Genomic DNA, 19,868 nt, shown 5'->3' on the forward strand with positions numbered 1-19,868 from the left:
TGGATCCATTAATCTCAATTTTGGGTCAACTAGTTCTGCTGGTGTTGGTGGATCCATCATGGAACAACGAGAAGAAGATCACCAGGAGATTAAAACCCTTCCACTGTTTCCCATGCACAGTGAGGACATCTTTGGCAATATGAGGACTACTTCCGATAGAGGTGGCGGTCACGGTGGTGGCTCTCACACTTCCCTTGAGCTCAGCCTTTCCTGCGAGGACAAAGCTGAAAAAAGTTTCCAGAGCCGCTGACTCGGCTTAGTAGCTTCGCGAGTGTAGGAACACTTAGAATTGCCCCTTAAGAGTTGTATTAATGATTTTTTTTTTTTTTTTTTGTGTGTTAGGCTAAATGGGCTTAGTATTGTATAGTGTTGCCCCCTAGTGTTGCTAGGCATAGCGAAGAAATGATTATGGGCCTCAAAAACAGGCCTTCATGAATGGGCTTCGCGAGTGTAGGAACACTAGAATTGCCCACGAAGGCTTATGCGAAGAGACTGGCTAATAAATTAATCCCTTTGTGTTTTGACTCCGCAGTAATTTTTGGATCGCACTAATTTTTTATTATTATTATTTTTTTATAAGTAGCTGAATTCAATAAGACAATGTGAATCAAGGTTTAGACATGCGGCCCAAGTATAGTCGCCTAGACACAAATTTTCTTTCAAATCCTTTGGGCAACCTTACTGAAATGGCCAGGTGGGAGAGGGCGAACAAGAGAGGCAGAATCCATTTTGGCATGAGCTACTCCCACATAGTGGTTTAGGCCCATTTGCACGCACTTCTGGATGCAAGAACCTGTCAAGAACGTTGTCCCCTTTATAGACACCATTTCACATAGGCTATACTTACTAAGATGAGAAAGGTCATAAGTGTGAAGACAGTTTAACAAGTGTTAATAAAAGCCGCCCTTAACCTTAAGGGACCTGAACTAGGCACCAATAAGGAGTTTAGACCAATATTAACAAAAGAAACTTCACCTATCCCGTTATGATTCACAAACCCTTACCAAATTCAACACTTTTTTTTTTTTTTTAACTATGAAAATAAAGGTAAAAAAACAACTGAAAACTGATAGGAAATTACCAAAAAAGCAAGGAGCTAGCAGCGACACGTTTGGCTAACCTCTAGAAGACCATGGGGGAGGCCATCTATGCTTCATTCCACACTCCGATGTATCAAAATTTGTAGGGTAAAAATCCCTCCTGTGAGAGCTTATAGGAAAAGAACAAAGATACTTCTCATCGAAAACTTGGGAAAAATTTGGCTTGTAGGAGGAGTAATCTTGCCCCCCAAGTATCTTTGTTGGTTGGCGAAACATGATCTTCAATTGCACTTTTGGAGATGAAGATGTTCCAAGATTGTCTTTGTCGCCAACTACCATGTCATAGAACATGGTGTCTTCAGGATTAGCCATAGATTGGCCATTATAGACGACCACTTGCTGGTCTGAATTCTCCACATCAAGAGCTTCACTTGTTGGATAATTATAAACAAGAGTTAACTTGTATTGATGATACTCAAATTTACAGTTGTGAAGGACAACTTGGCCACTAGAATAATTGTTCTGGCCATTCATGCAACGTGGGTTGTAGATGTGCCCTCCACATATATCAAAGCCACCGCTTGGCCTTGAAGAATATATGAAGAACTTCAAGTTGAATTGATTAATAAAGCCACAGATTGGCTTATGTAGACCACAACTTAATTAATAATTAAGTTGGCCATGGCTTAATTGATTAACTCCACCATGACGTCCAGCATGGCTAAGGCTAAGTTGATGATAGTAAGGTGGGCCCTGCCCTTGACCCTTTGCATGATCATGATGACGTGTAGCAGAATCACAATTAAAATGATCATGAACTTGCTTCTTTTGATCAAAGGGATGATCATGGGCCATATCTTGCCCCCGATGCATCTGATCAGTAGCCACGTATTTTGCTTGATCAATGGAGAAATCAGATATTTGTTCAGAGACAACTTTCTTGTCCGAAGAACAATCTTGTTGATGACCTTCTCCATGCACAGCCTCTGTGTAAGGCTGTGACTCACTAGTGAGACCCTTAGGTTGTTGCCACCTATAGGCAAGTTAGTCTCAGAAATGACCTCTTCGCGAGCAGCTTCTTGATGTTCCAATTTGTCTTGATGCGAACTGACTTGAGTAGCCAAGCTGGAACCTTCTTTGCGCAAGGTCGCGAACTCCGATGAGGTTTGTTTGTGCTGGGACGCAACGACATTCATCGACTGCTGGTGGTTTTCTTGGGCTAGTTGGGTCACGTTGGCCAGCTGCTCCCAGGTCTACCGCGACTCTTATTGGGCTGATTGGAAAAGTTCATCCATCCTCTTTTGCTGCGCTGCCAGGACCTTTTTCAAATTCGCATAATACGAAGCAGTGTTCTGTTGAAAGATAGCAAGTCGCTCCTCTATGCTCGCATTCTTCGGGATAGGTATGCGCATGAAGACAGGCATGATTTGAGGAATTTCTTTTGGTAAAGATTTTCCTCTGGCATCCCAATGATGGTGAATACAAAAAGACTATAGTTTTGTCCCACTGGGCGTGCCAAAATGTTTGGCTCCAATTTTGTTGCAGCTGGTCAACAGTCTCTTTTCTTGCGCGGGCGTGCCAGCACCGTTCAGGTGCTGTCGTCGGAGGTGTCCCTTGACCTGACTTCTGTCGAGCGATTGTAGACGAGGAGAGCACCAACCTCGTCGCGGATTCTTTGTGCCTTGTGGTGAGGACTTTGCTGAAGTTTCTTCTTGTTCACAAGTCGATACTCAATATTGCAGATTGAGCAGAGCGAAATCACCGGGAAGTATTGAGATCTTGCTAAAGCGTGACTTTAGCTTGGCTGGATTGCTAGGGCGTTACCCTTGCTTGGCTGGTTCTGTAACCGTTGTGGTCGCGGCACTACCGTCGGCTCCCGAGGAGACTAGGACAGAAGTACGTTGACAGAGGGTTTGGTGGCACTGAAAGTCGGCTTCTGAGAAGACTAGGACTAGGAGTGTGATCACCGGTAAGAGAAAGAGAAGGAGAGGAGTTGCTCTTAGAGAGGTTGCTCTAGAGAGAACTTAGATCATCTTAGAGATGTTTTGATGTTGTGAATGTGTCTTGTGATGAATTTGTAACCTCTATTTATAGGCTACCATGCCAAAGCAGTTGGCATTAAACAAATGATAGTGGAGCATTAATTGGAGATAAGAAATGATGAATTTTGGAGATAAAGAGATAAAGAAGCATAATTGGAGATAAGGAATGATGAATTTTGGAGATAAGGAAGCACTTTCGGCTGCACTTTCGGCTCCTTCACTCCTTCAATTATATCTCCATCAAGAATTCATATTTTGACCATGACTTCTTCATAAAAAATGTTCCACTATGAGTGTAGATCATCCTGGTAAAATTTCAGAGCTTTTGGTATAGTGGTTGGGCCAGAATCGCTGCTGGACCTCTTACAGGTCCAGTTTTCCAGTTTTGCTTCTGTAGAAAATTGGGCTGATTGTTTGAAGGCTTTCCACTTGAAACTAGATCCTGCACTCTTCATAAGAAATTATCCTTGGGATGTCTAGTATTAATCTGGAAAGTTTCAACTTATTTGGATCTTTTTTGGTTAGTCTTCCGCCCCTCTTTCATTGTTTAGCTCGGTTTCTCCTAGCCGAAGTAAGAAAATGTGCTAAAGTTGACTTTTCATTTCCATGCTTCCATCATTTCCTTTTCTTACAGCTCGCATAATTCTCCATAGTAGGCTTTATTTAGCCTCTAAATAATATATTTCGAACTTGTCGACAATATATAGCTTGAGCCACTAACATTGGCTCAATTTCTCCAACACATGCCTTATCATGCCAAAATGCTCATTTTGGGTCCAAACAGTCTTTACAACCTAGTTGTGATAGATAAATTGGAAATTCACAACTCAAGGAAATACAAGAACTTAGAAACCTTAGAAATTTAATTTGCTCCAACTGGACTAACTCTCTATTGAACCTAAGCATCTAAATTAGCTAAAATTCCAATGCTTGCTGTATGCTTCTGGAATGCAGCCACTGACAATGCCTTGGTGAAAGGATCTGCTAGCTGTGAATTTGTGTCAATACTCAAAACAACTATTTCACCATGCTTTAATCTTTCTCTAACACTGTAATACTTCAAATCAATGTGTTTAGAATTATTTGACCTTTTACTGTTCTTGCTAAAGAAAACAGCTGCTTCATTATCACAATAAATCACAAGTGTTCCAGCCATAATGTGACTTACACTTTGGTCTGCATAAAAAAATTCCTGATCCAAAGTCCTTCACACACAGTCTCATACACTGCAATAAATTCAGCTTGCATGGTGGAGATTGAAACCAGAGTTTGTTTCATGGTCTTCCAAGCAACTACACCTCCTGCAAGCATGAATACATATCCACAAGTAGACTTCTTGGAGTCTGGATAATTCCCTGCAAAATCAGAATCTGAAAATCCAACAAGTTTCAGATCCTCCACTTGCCTATACATTAGCATATAACCCTTGGTTCTCTGTAGGTACCTCAACACTTTCTTCCCAGCTACCCAATGCTTATGGCCTGGATTGGATTGAAATCTTGACAAAATCCCTACTACAAAAGACAAGTCTGGCCTAGTGCAGACTTGTGCATACATGAGACTTCCTACAAGTCTGGCATAAGGCTTTGACTCCATATTTTCCTTTTTAACATCACTTTTGGGACTTTGCTTCTTGGTTAACTTATCTCCTTTGGACATGGGAATTTCTCCAGCTGCACACTTCTCCATACCAAATCTCTTTAAAATTTTGGTAACATAATTCTGTTGAGACAAACCAAGTAGTCTCTGTGCCCTATCTCTTTTAATCTCAATACCTAGTACATAGGATGCTTCTCCGAAGTCTTTCATGTCAAAATTCTTTGACAGAAATCCTTAGTGTCTTTAAGCAGTTTTAGGTTACTACTAGCCAAAAGTATATCATCCACATAGAGAACTAGGAAAATGAAATTGTTCCCAACTGTCTTCAAATAAACACACTCATCCTTAAGATTTTCTGTAAATCCAAAAGTAGAAATCACAGAATCAAATTTCTTGTACCACTGTCTAGAAGCTTGTTTTAGGCCATAAATTGATTTTTTTAACTTACACACTAAATTTTCACTTCCAGCTTGTACAAATCCTTCTGGCTGCCTCATATATATAAATCACTTCATCTAGTTCACCATTCAAGAAGGCTGTTTTAACATCCATCTAGTGCAGCTCCATATCAAAATGAGCCACTAAAGCCATGATTATCCTAAACGAGTCTTTTGTAGAAACTGGAGAAAAAGTCTCAGTAAAATCAATGCCCTCCTTCTGTGTAAAATGTTTGGCAACTAACCTTGCCTTGTGTCTCTCTACATTGCCATTTGCATCTCTTTTAGTTTTGAAAACCCATTTACAGCTTATAGGTTTCTGTTTGGGGTCAGGTTCAACTAATTCCCAAACTGCATTTTGGCTCATGGAATCAATTTCTGCTTCCATAGCTAGCTGCCATTGATGAGATTCACTACTTTCAATGGCCTAATTAAATGTAGTTGGATCATTGTCCTCTGCACAGTCCATTTCAATTTCTGCTTCTTGCAGATAAACAATGTAGTCGCTCTCTTCCCCCCCCCCCCCCCCCATAAGTTGGTTTTCTTGCTCTCTGTGATCTTCTAGGATGAGGATGTTCAGGATTAGGTTGAGCTACAGGTACTTGATCAGTTACTTGACCAGTTACTTGACCAATTACAGGTACTTGATCAGTTACTTGACCAGTTACTTGACCAATTACAGGTACTTGATCAGTTACTTGACCAGATACAGCTACTTGATCAGTTACTCAACCAGTTACTTGATCAGTTACATCTTGTTCTAAAGGCAATGCTACACTTATATTCTCACCTGACACAATTTCCTCAAAATCTGAGGTTAAATCCTCAAGGTTTATATTGTGAACTTTTTCACTTAGAAACTTTACTTGATGTGTTTCAAAAATTCTAGGTGAATGATGAGCAGAATATAATTTATAACCTTTAGATTTATCTGGATAACCTATAAAATAGCAACTAACAGTTTTGGGGTCAAGTTTATTCAAGCTTGGATTATAAATCCTAGCTTCTGCATGACATCCCCAAACATGGCAGTGATGAAGACTAGGTTTTCTGCCACACCAAAGCTCAAAAGCAGTCTTTTCTATAGCTTTGCTAGGTGTCCTGTTGCAAATATAATTTGCAGTTTTTAAAGCCTCACCCCACAGAAATTTAGGCAAACCAGTTGTACACATCATACATCTAACCATGTTCAAAAGAGTCCTATTCTTTCTCTCTGCAACACCATTCTGTTGTGGGTTATAGGGTGCTGTATATTGAGCTTTAATTCCATTGTCTTGCAAAAACAAGGCAAATAGACCCTTTTGTTGGCCGGATTCAGTGTACTTGCCATAGAACTCACCACCTCTATCTGATCTTACTGTTTTGATTTTCTTTTCTAGTTGATTTTCTACCTCAGACTTAAAGATTTGAAAAACTTTCAATGCTTGTGCTTTTTCTGAAAGTAGATAAACATAACTGTATCTAGAAAAATCATCAATGAATGTGATCAAATACGCATTCCCACATATAGTTTGATGCCTAAATGGACCACATATATCAGTGTGTATGAGTTCTAGTAAGTTTTGGCTTCTATATGCAGTCTTCTTTCTAGTATTGGTTATTTTTCCCTTAAAGCATTCCACACAGTCTGTTAGATCAGAAAAATCTAGTTCAATTAGGATTTTGTTTTTCACCAAAATTTTTAGTCTCTCTTTTGAAACGTGGCCGAGCCTTCTATGCCATAAAAATGCAAACTTGTCATTTAGTTTGGTTCTTTTAATACCTATTAAAGTGCTAGTACTGTTTGTGTTATTTTCAACAAGTAAAATTTCTTGTTGAGCCATTGAACAATTTAACTGTAAATAATTATTCATAATAATACCAGAACAAATTTGAACAGAATTTTTAGAAATAAGAATTCCTTTACTATCCATAACAAGCCTACCACCAGATTTTACTAAAAGAGAAACTGAAACCAAATTCCTTCTCATGGAAGGTACATAAAAAACATTGTCCAAAACTAACAATTTTCCTAATCCTAAATCGAGCTTTAAGGTTCTAATAGCCTTGACTATCACTCTCATGCCATTGCCTACACACAGGTTCACTTCATCACTTTTTAGGATTCTCTTCCTTATGAATCCTTGCAAAGAATTAGTAATATGAATAGGTGAGCCTGAATCTATGCACCAAGACTGTGGTTCAACATTTATAAGATTAATTTCTAAAGAAAAAACTGTATTAGAAAAAATCTTACCCTTTTTGGCTAACCAATTTTTATAGCCAGTGCATTCCTTTTTCATGTGTCCTACTCTTTTGCAAAAGTAGCACTTGAACCTAAATGGCCTATTTTCTTTGGCCACTGCAACTGTTGAACTCTTAGTTATGGCTTTGATAGGCTTCAACTTATTCTTGGGCCTTTTCCTTTTAGGCTTTTCTATAAAGTTTATAGCTGTAGCAGGTTCTTTTTCTTCCTTGATCCTAGCTTCCTCATCCACACAGATGGATATAAGTTCATCTAGAGTCCAGTTTCCCTTTTGAGAATTGTAATTGGTTCTAAGATGACTAAAACTATTAGGTAGGGAATGCAGTGCATAATGCACTACCTGCTCATCCCTAACCCCCATCAAGAGCTCCCTTAGTCTGCCATTTATATTGGTCATCTTCATAATATGCTCTCTAACTCCCCCTGAACCCATGTACTTCAAATCATGAAACTCCTTGGTTAGCCTAGCTGCTTCTGCTTTTTCACTTTCTTTAAACTTAGCACCTATGAATTCCAAAAAATCTGATTCTAGCTCAGGCTCTTCTATACTTCCCCTGATAGTCTTAGACATAGAAGTTCGGATGAGGTTCTTAGCCATTCTATTAGATCTATGCCACTTCTTGTAAAGATCAGTTTCTTTCTTGGTGCTCTTTTCATTCAACTATGCAGGCTTATCCTCAGTAAAGTAATAGTCTATATTCTCATGCATTCCCATATAGTTCTCTACAAAATCTAGCCAAGCTCTATAGTTGGTTCCAGTTAGCATCAAGACACTGTTCAAGTTCATGTAAGAGTTACCTAAGGAGCAAAACAAAATTCATGTGAGTTTTCAAGAAAATAACTTTAAGTTTTCTGTATTTTATTTAGCTTTAAGCAACCAAAACAAAAAACATACAGAAAACCTAAACAATCCATACTTGCATTCATGTAAGTCCATAACCAAAAACAATGTTAAGCAACACTTTTGAGCAGAAGCATAACATTTTGTAGTTCTTTATCAATATGCCATGCTTAATCAAAATATGTTATCCAAGGAGATTCATCCACATCTTTAGACGGAAGAAAAATTTCCAAGTATCCAAAAATATTTCTATTAAGCATGCATACTGTTGTCTTGCATTCTAAGACCATACTTGACCACTTCTTTGGAAGATAAACAAAAGTATAGACTTAAAACACAAGACACAATTTCAGTTTTGTTGTACTTTATGTTTTCTGCCAACATCAATGAAGGATGCTTTATGCACCATGTTCACTTATGCCAACAGAAAATCACAAAACTCATGAGCTTTTAACTTTATATTCTACCCAGATGATTGTCTTTATAAGAAAATTAAGCTCTTGCATCTATCAATTTCTACAATGTGTAAAGCTTGTGGGAGATTCTTATTCTTCATACATTGTCACACAATCACAGATACAATACCATATAAGCAATCAATTCATCATGCATATTCAAGCACAATCTAAATTGTTTCGATTCCAAGAAACCAAAGAACAATCAAGAAATTGTAAATTTCATCCGGTCACCATCTACTCTAGACTAACGCACGTCGGGAATGCAACTAGAGTTCTTGGGCACAATCAAAAACTTAATTATCATGCTATGAATCGAAAACAATTTTCACAGAAAAACCTGTTTTTGCTTTTTCCCTAATTTGCTGCAAAAAATCTCAGCGGAAGCATGAATTTGATAACCAGATGCAGCAATCGACTTCATTAGCTTCTTGATTCACAACAGTTGGGATTTTGAATCCCTTCTCGAGATGAAAACATCTCGCGCGTTTCTGAATCCAGTCCCTGACCTTCATCTTGATCAAAACTGACCGTTGTGATACAACGGTCACCTGTTCTTCATGTTTTGGTCGGGTTTGGGCTTGGATAGTCCGCGTGCTGTGACTGGGTCTAGATTAAGTAACTTACCTTGATCAGGTACCTGATTAGTTACTTGGTCAGTTACCTAATCAGTTACTTGACCCGTAAAGCAAAAACCCTTCTTTTTTTTTTAAGTTTGTTTTGCAAAACCCTAAAACGATTTTCATGCCAAGCGAAAACTAAATTCATATTTGTGAGCCGATGCTCTGATACCAATTGTAAAACCATATACATGCTCACAACATATGCACAACAACTCGCCAATAATCATAAAAGGATCAAGACTTACCTTCAGCAATTACAGGCATGGATTCCATCTCTACAATTGCACAATAACAATCACTAGAATATAGCCTTCTGTTGCTTACCAACCTTGCTTCTCAATGGACAGAACTAATGCAATAATCGTGGTGGCAACAAGGACCAATTCATCCATATATATAGGAGACTTAAACCTCAAGAAACTTCCCATTAAAGCAATCCATATTGTTTAGGTTTCCTAGTTAGACTCTTAATGTATCACATCATTGTAGTCTTTCTTGCAAGAATAGGATTACTTACCTTAATGAATTGATACACTCTTTCATTAAGTTACAATATTGATTTATAGTTTGTGTCCATGTTGAACTAGTTTTGACATTAAACTAATTATCAATTTACTATATGTTAATGTGTGACAAGTCCATGTTGATTCTAACATATGCCTCACAGAGTACGTAGTGATGCAAGTGAACAGGAATTTCAGTCATCCAAAAAAGTGCCAAGCCCCAGCTGAAATCTCCCTTTGGTTTGCACAATTATATTATCAAACCCAACTTTGATTCTTAGGGTTTCAATTTGTCAAGCCTCACAAAGCGTTTCAACAAAGAAGATTAGCCTAGAGCGCTTCTTTCTGATTACATCCACCAAATTGTGACGACAGGGTAACACCATTAACAATCCCATTACAATTTCACACCAACACATGGTATGCCATGAAAAATTGCTTGCAAACCGCCTCATGCCGGCATCAAGGAGAGCAACGGCTGCAACCAGTGGCGTCTAGAGTGCACGCAACGATGGCAAAGGAAGGTCGGAGGCCGGTGACGACGGCGAAAGCAGACCGGAGCGTTGCGGATGTCCGAGGAAGGATATTTTTATGTTATTTTCTTTTATAAATATTATCTCTTTAATTAATAATCGTACTTAGTTTACTAAATTCTTGTTAATTTATTAAAATTAATGCGGTAGAAACTGATTAGGATTGAACCGAACTGAAATATCAGTGAAAAATTATTTAAAATATTTTATCAATTGGCCTTTCAGTTAATAATGAAAAAATAGAATTGATAGAGAACCGAAAAACCTGAGATATTTTATAGGAATTGGAAGCTGGAATGGAGCTTTGCATTAAAGTTTACTACATGCGTTTAATTTTGATTTCTATAATTTAGGTTGTAGTATAGGTTTTAGGTTGTAATATTTTTTTTGTCATAAAAAAAAAACTGATAAGAGTCATAAAACCGAACCCCAATTCCTGAGCAGAAGGTTTTAGTCTCTTTTGATAAAAAAAAAAAAAAAAGGTGAAGTGAAGTTGATGAATTCCGTGAAGACATTTTCTTGGTACCCTATCATTCTCCATCATGTGATGTTGAGGACAAAAAATGTTAAAGAGAGAGAAGATAAAATGCGTGTGATAATTACATAAGACTACTACTTTAGCCAATTGGGGCTGCAGGAAGGAGAATGAGTCATAGACTCATAGGTAGGTTTCGTGAAATTTCTAATCCTAAAACCCTCTGCTCTCTCTGCTTGAGATTTGTGTTTATCCGATTTCAAGGGCTCTGGAAATTCCAAGTCGGATTGTCAAGATAAGGTGCGGTCACTGGTCAGTCATTCTTTGCATCCAGAGGATATCATATGCTCCAGCAGTCTTGCGGTCAGAAAATCATGGACGTTCCCTTCCCCCTTTTGGCCTTTTCTTCCCCAACCCCACACCAATTCTCTTTCTTCTTCTATTTTGAAAAACTTGTACTATTTTTTCAAGTTCCAGCTAAGCCGTTAATTTCGTTTATTAATTCGTGAGTTAAATCTAAGACCTCTCATTTGAGAAATAAAAAAGTTACGCTGCTAAATTGATGGTCATGTCATACTTTTTTCAATGTTATTCATTGAGATTATGTTGAAGGCTGATCACTATTTACATCGGCTATCACTCTTTGAGTAACAGATTTCTCTGACTTCTGAATAACAGTGTCGCAAGAATTACACACGAGATTTTAATTCAATATTTGGTGGAGTATAGTAGTAAAATTTTGAAGAATTTGCTCTCTAAACCTAGCTTGAGTTTGAAAGACTATGTTGTTACCCTCTATTATTTTGACTTTCTAATAAATGTGAAATGTGAATTAATGAACTTTGTTTGTAATGAGGAAGAAGATGAACTTGTTTGCCAGAGAATCTAGTGACCTAGAAAAGGAGGGCAGAAAGCCTTTTCCCATTTGGTTGCAGCATGAGAGTTCTGGCCTCTAGGTTTCATTTTTTAACTGAATCGATATTTATGAGATAAAAATTATCTTCTAGGATTGTTTCAACTGACTATGATGAATATACCTGGATATTTTTGGAAAATATCTTTGAAAGATTATCAGAGTCTCAGAGGATGAGGAAATCTACAAAGAGCCATAACGTACATGTTGACTTTTGTCCCTGCATCATTTGAAATATATTATAATCTATGAGTATTATTGTATTAACTATTTATAGTGACAAATTACATTTACATTTTTTTAAAATAGATATTTATTTCATCTCCAGACATTTAATATTTTCACAAAGTCCGCCATAGGCAACCACATTGGCCTGTCAACTTTCCCGGTGGCTTCGATAAGGGTTGCTTAGACAGGGGTGCGGGGATGTGGATAATGTGCTGGTTTGGTCCTATGTTTGGATGTGGCTGTTTGATCCTAACGGTGGGGTTTGACGGCGGCTAGACACCCACCATAACTGTTAGCTGTACGTGGTGGTGGTTTCTTTGGGTGGTTTTCGTTAAGTGGCTCCAGTTTGGTGAGCTTTGCTGTAATCGTAGATTGAAGTTTTGGCTTACATCAAATGGTGGCGACGAAAGTGGGAAAAGTTTAGTTACCTAGTTTCATTGCACATGGTTTTTCTTATTGTGATGGGTCATTCAACTCAACTCTTATCTTAGTGGATTTAGGTATTATCTGATATTCTCTTGGATGAGTCATGTTTACCTACTCAGTTAATTCCTTATTAAGTTGTAATCAACTGCCATTGAATTCTAATTTTACCGTCTATAATAATGAGACAACTGAATTAATTTCAATTGCCTTTTCCATGTCTACCATTTAATTTAACAGTTGAGCACAACTATGTAAAAAATTAACTAAGTAAGTGAACTTGATTGGCTCTTGTCTCTTAGATTAACTTAGATTTGGGGTTGCTTCTCAAAGTTGGTCTTCTTTAGTCTCTTTTGTACTTTATTTGTGGTTGTGCATATGTTTTATTGAGGAGGAGGCGTTCCAAAGTATTTCGAACCCAAGTTCAATTTTTTAACTTATAACTGATTTTAGAATTGATGCTTTTCAATATTGTGCTTAATCACTAATAATATGTGGTGAGGTTGCTTAAGTAGCGTTTATAATTGTCATACTCTTAAGGTGGTCAATATCTGTAATTTAGCGCATATAATTCATAGATTGACATCAATACACACAAAAAAGAACTGTATAAATAAAGAGAAACTTTATAATTTTCTTTCTTCAAGTAATATATATTTTCTTCTTTCCTTAGTCATTCAACCTCCAGTCCAAGTAAGTTATTATTCGATGAAGTATTTCAAAGACGTAATCGATTAACCAATAGCGATCTCATTATCTATAGAAACCTAAATGGAGGGTCCATTTAATGATATGGGATGGTTGTGAACTTGTGAATAAAACATGACAATTTGATATTCTAATCTTTAAGTAAATGAACCTAATAAGCTCAACGTATGAATGCCATCTACCGCACATAGGAGGGGCAAAAGACACCAAAAAGGTACAAATCATTGCACCACAACTACGATAAGTGAGAGAGAGAGAGAGATCCAAAAACCCACCTTATTTCTTGATACACGTGAAGATCCTCCAGCCCATAAACCCTAGAAATCTCCAGGCCCCAATGGTTTTTTGCCACCTCAGCAGATAAGAAACCCTTTCCATGAGATCTCTAGTAACTATGCAGGTTGGTCTGGCTAAGAGTCCATCCAAATAACACATCCATGCTTGTCCCATAGTTAGGATGAGAATATCTTGATCCACCTTCACCACACCATCGTGCCGATCATCTCAGGTTAAAATGACAAATTTGAACTATTAAAGTACAGAAACAAAAAGATATAGTTTTACTGTGTTTAAAAATATACAAAGTACGTGCGTTATTTATAAATACTTTACCTTATTTTTCTACAGATTAGACTTACTTGAACGATTGTATGTATGCAAATATGCAATCACTTCTTGTCGATTTGTCTCAATGTGTTAGGAAAACTCTTGACTAGAAGAAAGATATGGTTTGACATTTCTAAGAGGCTAACAGTATATAAACATCTATACCATGCTTAATACACTTCTCTTCTTCCTTTTTTCACTCATTTGTTAGTATTTTCCTTATCCTCTTCCAATTTTCTTTTTTCACATGAAGATCTGAATCTAGAATAGGTACCATCATCTCATATGATAAAAGTTTCATGGACCACGTACTTTCAGAATGAATTATTAGGTACTAGAATGGTTCCATATGCCCCAAGTATATGCATACATGTAATAATGTACGTTAGTTGTTGGTTCATATAGGGTTAGAGTCATTTTTCAGTCAAATTAAGCTTTTAATAGGCAAGAGAAAAATTGATAGGAAAAGAAATCTCTGGGCTTATTAATCACTGGAAAAAAAAAATTAGAAAATAAAAAGAGGCCGGACTGGAAAAATAATTCGACAAAAAATATAAAAAAAGAATATAATTGATTAATTAAAAAAGGCTTTAAAATAATTAACTGAAAAATATTAATGAGTTTTATAAATGAAATAGTTGTCCCCCATGATTGAGAGGTTATAACAATAAGATTTGTGATAATTGAACGAACTTATACATTTTTAAGAAATAAAAGTATGATTGTATGTGAGGTGTAATCCATATCCTAGAAACACAAGTGGAGTGAGACAAATCCAAAAGAAATTAAATTTGTATGATTTTTCTTACAATGAGAAACCAATATCACCGGTCTACTTACATGTTGTAGTGAAATAATGTAAAAGTATAAATATATATAACGTAACCTTTGTAAAAGTTTTATTACTGATATTTTTATTTTTTTTGGGTTTAAATTTTCATATAACCAATTGGAAAGAATATATTAGGAGGACAAAAACTAAATTTCAAGAACATTAGTGGTTACATATATCATGAGTCGTTTGCTATTTTAGCAATGTTAGTAATTTTTTAGTTAAATTTTAGTTAAAATAGCTAAAAATATATTTTGCTAGTCACTTTTAAAGTACGTCTGCATCAGTTTTTTCTATTTTAGCTACTTTTAAATTTATATTATTTATTGAATAAAAAAATAATTTAATAGCATTTATAAATTACATAAAATAACTAATTAAAAGTAATGTTTTAAAATAATAAAATAAAAAGCCTGGGATGACCACTAATTAAAACTAATTTATATTATGCTTTTTAAAAGGTGGGTTTATTGGGGTTATGTTGGGATCTTATTTTGCTTTTAGATTAGTTTCTTAGGTACTTAGTAAAACAACTCATTCTAACGACCTCTTAAGGTGTGTTGTTTTGATACTGCTTACTAAAATGCAATACTGGGATGACCTTTTCGAAAAAAAGAAAAAAAGAAGACAAATGAGAGATCCTATGTTCGACTCATGAATAATGAGAAATATATTTAAAATATATTTGAAGTTTTACGGTATGTCTCTTCTTTGTAATATTTTTCTTTTTGTTACGGTAATTTTTTTATTTTTTTAGAAGAATCCATTTGTTTGATTTTTTTTTTTCGGTCGGCAAATATGATATAAAACTTTAAAAAGGAGAAGACGAATAGAAAAAAGAAAATACAAAAGAAGAAAGGTTAATGTACGAAATGAAAATAAAATGATTGAACAGGTGAAAAGATAGAGAAAAGGCTGAAAGGGTAAAGGAAAATTGGTCCCACAGCCAGAACTGCTGAAACTGAGCATTGTCTCTTCCCTTGTCTCACCTCCATCACTCATACTTAGGGACTTCCCAGTCTATCAGTCCCCTCTAGAGACAGAGAAATCTAGAGAGAGAGAGTATCTCTGCGTGTCCTCTTCATATATTTACAGACTCCCCAACGGTTCTTTCTCCCTTTTATTTGGTTTAGTTTAGCCTCGTGACCCCTTTCTCTGCAAAACCTCTCCACCTCTATATCTCTGCCCCCTCCTCTGTTTTTGGCTAAAAAAATTTCAGTATAATACTCCCTCCTCGACCTCGTTTCCCTTATTCGGCAACTTTCCTTTCTTAGATATTTCCCGTTCGATTTGGCCAATACCCAGTTTCCATCCAAGTTTTAGTTTCTTTCTTCTAGGGTTTTGGGAATGCTCTGTTTTCTGAGAATTTAATTTGATTTGATTGAGCGAGAGCAAGCGTGTTTCCTTCTTATTCATAGCTTTCGAGGTTTGTTTCTTCGGTTGTTGAAACCCAAACAGGGAACTTTGATTCCTTGTTTTTTTCGACTACAACTTTGATTCCTTGTTCTTCTTAAATCTTGATTGCGGATTTCAATATTCAATTTCTCTAGTGCGTTCCTGTTTCTATTTTATTCCAAAAGCTTCTGGGCTTTGGCCTTTTCCTAGTGTCTTCTTTTTTTTACCGAAATAAATTAAGACCCTTTTGTTTGTTGTACTTTTCAGTTAAGGGTTTAGGGTTTTGTACCTATTTTTCCTTTAGTTGGAAATTTTTGGCTTTTTTCAGTCCTTCAAGTTTCATTTAGAAAACCTCTCTGGGTTTTAGTCTTCATCTCAGTTCTATGACTCCAAATCCTCTGTTTTCTCTGGGCTTAAACCCAACCTGAATTTGGGGAAGTTTCAAACTTCAACCTTGAATTTCTGTCAGTTAAGTCTTCCTTGAAATCATCCCCAAATGTCTTCGTGTTTTACCGGTGGCGGAAGAACCTATGCATTTGAGCTTGACATAGTCAAATCCCCTTCCACTTCAACCCGGACTTCACAAACATCCTCACCTTCTTCCACTCTCTCGGAATCAAGCAATTCGGCACTCGCAATCTCCACCCGAAAACCCCGCACCCCTCGAAAACGCCCCAACCAGACTTACAATGAAGCCGCTGCATTACTCTCCACTGCTTACCCCAACGTCTTCTCCACCAAAATCCTCACAAATCCTCGCAAATCCACCAAACCCCACGACTCCTTCCTCGACCCATCTTCCGAACTGCTCCTCCCTTTCAGACTCATCGACAATTCCGCCACTTTCCTCCTCCACAACCCCCCCATCCGAGAAAAACCCAATTCCCGATTCGAGCCGAAAGCCATCAATTCATTTGAAAAGTCTTGCAATTCGCCCGGGGAGTTCAATTCCCCGGTGAATTTCGACCCCAATCCCAACTCCTCCATGGAGCTCTGCGATGACTTCGACGCGGAATCTATGCTGGACGAGGAAATTGAGGAGGGTATTGATAGCATCATGGGGAGTAGCACCAGCATGAACATCGATTCCGTCGATGAGTCCACCAGCAGTGACCCAATGATGACGGACTCCTGCTATGGCTACCCAATGGGGTTGGGATTTGGCGGGAATTTCGAACTCGGGTTCGGATTCAGAAGAGGAGGAGTGAGACCGTTGAGGCAAGTCGACGATGGAGTGAATTGGTGGAGTTTCCCGACCGTCGATGTTGTTGAAATCTCGCCCAGATTCAACAAATCTCGGCCGTCTGTTCCGGCTCCGTCGGCCCCACCTTCTGCCGGGAAGAAGAAGAAGAAGAAGATGGAGAAGCTAGCGGTGGTGGAGTCCAAGCTGGCGGAGTTGCCGCTGAAGGAGAAGAGTCCGAAGGAGGAGTCGGAGCCTGGGCTGATGCTGAAGCTGGACTACGACGACGTTTTGAGTGCTTGGTCCGACAAAGCGTCGCCGTTTCCGGAGGAGCTGCAGGGCGGCGCTGATGGAAACGACGTCTCTGTATGTTTCTCATCTCTCGCCAGGAAATCAAATTCCAGCAAACCTTAAACAACTGTGGTTCTCCGTTCGTGTCCTTAATTATTATTATTTTTTTGTTTTGTCGGAATTCCAATAAAGTTGATTCGGTTTAGCACTTAATGCATCATTTATTAACAGAAGTATTCAACGCTTATCTTTTCCTTTTTTCTTTTTTCGGCAAACTTAATTTTTATTAATATTTTAATTAATCAGTTCGCGAATTAACGAATTTTTGAAATAATAATATCGATACAAACGCATTTTTGATCGATACAAAATGAGCTATAGAAATAGAAGGAAAGACACCCATTACTCTTTCTAGTATTCAAAACACGATATTTGTTTTTCGTAAGAAGACATAATTTTATCTCGATTTTTTTATTATTAAATTCTTAAGTAATGATTTGTTTTCCAGAAAACTAGGGTAATTGTCATGTTTTTTTATGAAGTAATTATGATTTTTCAAACCCCACATTTGAGGTGTGACAGTGGTGTATGTGTCACATTATAAACGTTCCAAACCCAATTGGGGAAAAATAAGGTTATCACGAACCATAGAGTCATAAAGGTTTTAATATTTTAAGTTTCTTTTAAAAAAATATATATATATGTCAATTCCAATTGACGTGATGTCAAAGTATTTATTACTCTATGAATATTCTAATTTGGGGCAGCAGTAAAGGTCCTTTTCTTAGTGGGAAGAACCAAAATTTACAAAGAAAATGACATGATTGTCCCTGCTATGGTTTATTAATTTGTGAATAATGAGGTTGTAAGTCTAAGACGGTGTGCTGCGGAGCACTGAATTATTGTGTTTGTTTTTGGGGCAGGCCAGACTGGCGCAGATTGATTTATTCACGGATGCCGGTGGTTTGAGAGAGGCTAGCGTGCTCCGCTACAAGGAAAAGCGACGTACGCGCCTCTTTTCGAAGAAGATCAGGTATCAAGTCCGCAAAGTCAATGCTGATCGACGGCCAAGAATGAAGGTACTTTTTTTGTTAAATTATTATTTTGAATTATTTTTGTTTGTTTGGATTTGATCTGAAAATGATTCAAAGGGAGCCAATTCCATTTTGTGTGGAATCTTAAGCATTGCTTGAAACTAGATGCCATGACAAACAAAAAATTCTTATTGGGAAGTCCAAAAATACATGATAAAATCATGTGAATAATGGCATGATAGATGTGATGATTTACAAGTTGTCACGCATTTATATATATTTTTTCTCCCCCATAATGTTGTCCCTCATTTTTTTCCTCATTATGAGATAAAAAATATGCAAAATTGTTGGGGAACTTCTTTACAAGTAAACTGCATGGCCTTTTTTATGTTAGAAGTATCAGCAACAAAAATTATTTCTCTAATTGAAAAAAAAAATATTTCTCTAATTGGAAAAAAAATTTATTTCTCTAATTGGAAAAAAAAAATGATTTCTCTAAAAGTATGCATAAATGCTTTTGGTGTTAAAGTAGAACCAACCACTGTTCTTTAATGTTGTTACATAAGAGTCAATTTCATCACGTGAAAATCAAATTATACACTTACTCCTTAGTTTTTGGGGCCTTTGATAATGGAAGAATAGGGAGAATTTTAATGCCCTATGATTGTAAGCCCCTATGGCTCTATCGTTTCAGTCTCACTCACATGGGTGCTCCTTGTTTTGTCGCAGGGTAGATTTGTGAGAAGGCCAAACTCTAGCACAAATGGTCAAAGACAAAAGGAAATATGAATGGTATTTTTTAGGATTGAGGCCATAACACTTCTACACAGCTCTGCCAGTTCTATTTTGTTGTATTAATTAATTAGTTTTTCCAGTTTTTGTTAATTTTTTTTTTATTTCTTACGTTTCTCACACTAAGAAAGAAGCCAAAGAGATATGGAGACTAGCTAATTGATCGAGAAGAGGAGCATAGAGAACAACAACAACTTTTGGTCTAGGTTCTCATTTTTTATATATGTGTTTCTCTTTTTGTTCTTCTAGTCTTTAAGCAAAAGGACGGTTGGTTCCAAAGTCATGATAAAATACCTTTTTGTAGGTAGAGAGTTTTTGTTGGAGGCAAAAGTAACCATAATTCCATAAATGAAGTCATGTTACTTGAGAGTCATTTTGGGTTTTTATATATATCTGTTAGCTTTAGGACTTTCAATGGCAAATCATGTTACAAAAATTGGATCGCGCGCTGGGCACTTGTCTTTGTAAGGAGAATTTTAATTCATACCTATTTTTCTGATCACCACGTTTATACAAGAAAAAAAAGAGAAAAGGATCTCATGGATAGTATAATCTCGGTTATGTTGCGCAAAAACTCTTGTGGTCTTGTTTCACTCTCCATAAATAAAGAGTAGTGGAATTAACGTCAATTGAGATTTACATTAACTTGATTGTTGGAGAGTTTTTTTATCGG

General features: G+C 37.0%; 1 protein-coding gene across 3 annotated transcripts; it reads left to right on the forward strand.

The window, feature by feature from the left end:
- The first annotated feature begins 15,518 nt into the window (after positions 1 to 15,518).
- LOC112198045 (protein CHLOROPLAST IMPORT APPARATUS 2) lies at positions 15,519 to 19,562 on the forward strand. 3 transcript variants are annotated; one of them, XM_024339059.2, is made up of 3 exons: positions 15,519 to 17,444; positions 18,293 to 18,448; positions 19,138 to 19,562. In XM_024339059.2, exons 1-3 carry the CDS (start codon positions 16,395 to 16,397, stop codon positions 19,159 to 19,161), a joined length of 1,230 nt encoding a protein of 409 aa, XP_024194827.1. In that variant the 5' UTR covers positions 15,519 to 16,394; the 3' UTR covers positions 19,162 to 19,562. The 3 variants fall into 3 exon arrangements, with proteins under 3 accessions (XP_024194827.1, XP_024194828.1, XP_024194826.1); XM_024339058.2 differs by having other exon boundaries at positions 15,522 to 17,444; positions 19,133 to 19,562; XM_024339060.2 differs by lacking the exon at positions 19,138 to 19,562 and having other exon boundaries at positions 18,298 to 18,446.
- The last annotated feature ends 306 nt before the right edge of the window (positions 19,563 to 19,868 follow it).

Source organism: Rosa chinensis, chromosome 4, assembly GCF_002994745.2.
Source record: "Rosa chinensis cultivar Old Blush chromosome 4, RchiOBHm-V2, whole genome shotgun sequence".
Classification (NCBI taxonomy): domain Eukaryota; kingdom Viridiplantae; phylum Streptophyta; class Magnoliopsida; order Rosales; family Rosaceae; genus Rosa; species Rosa chinensis.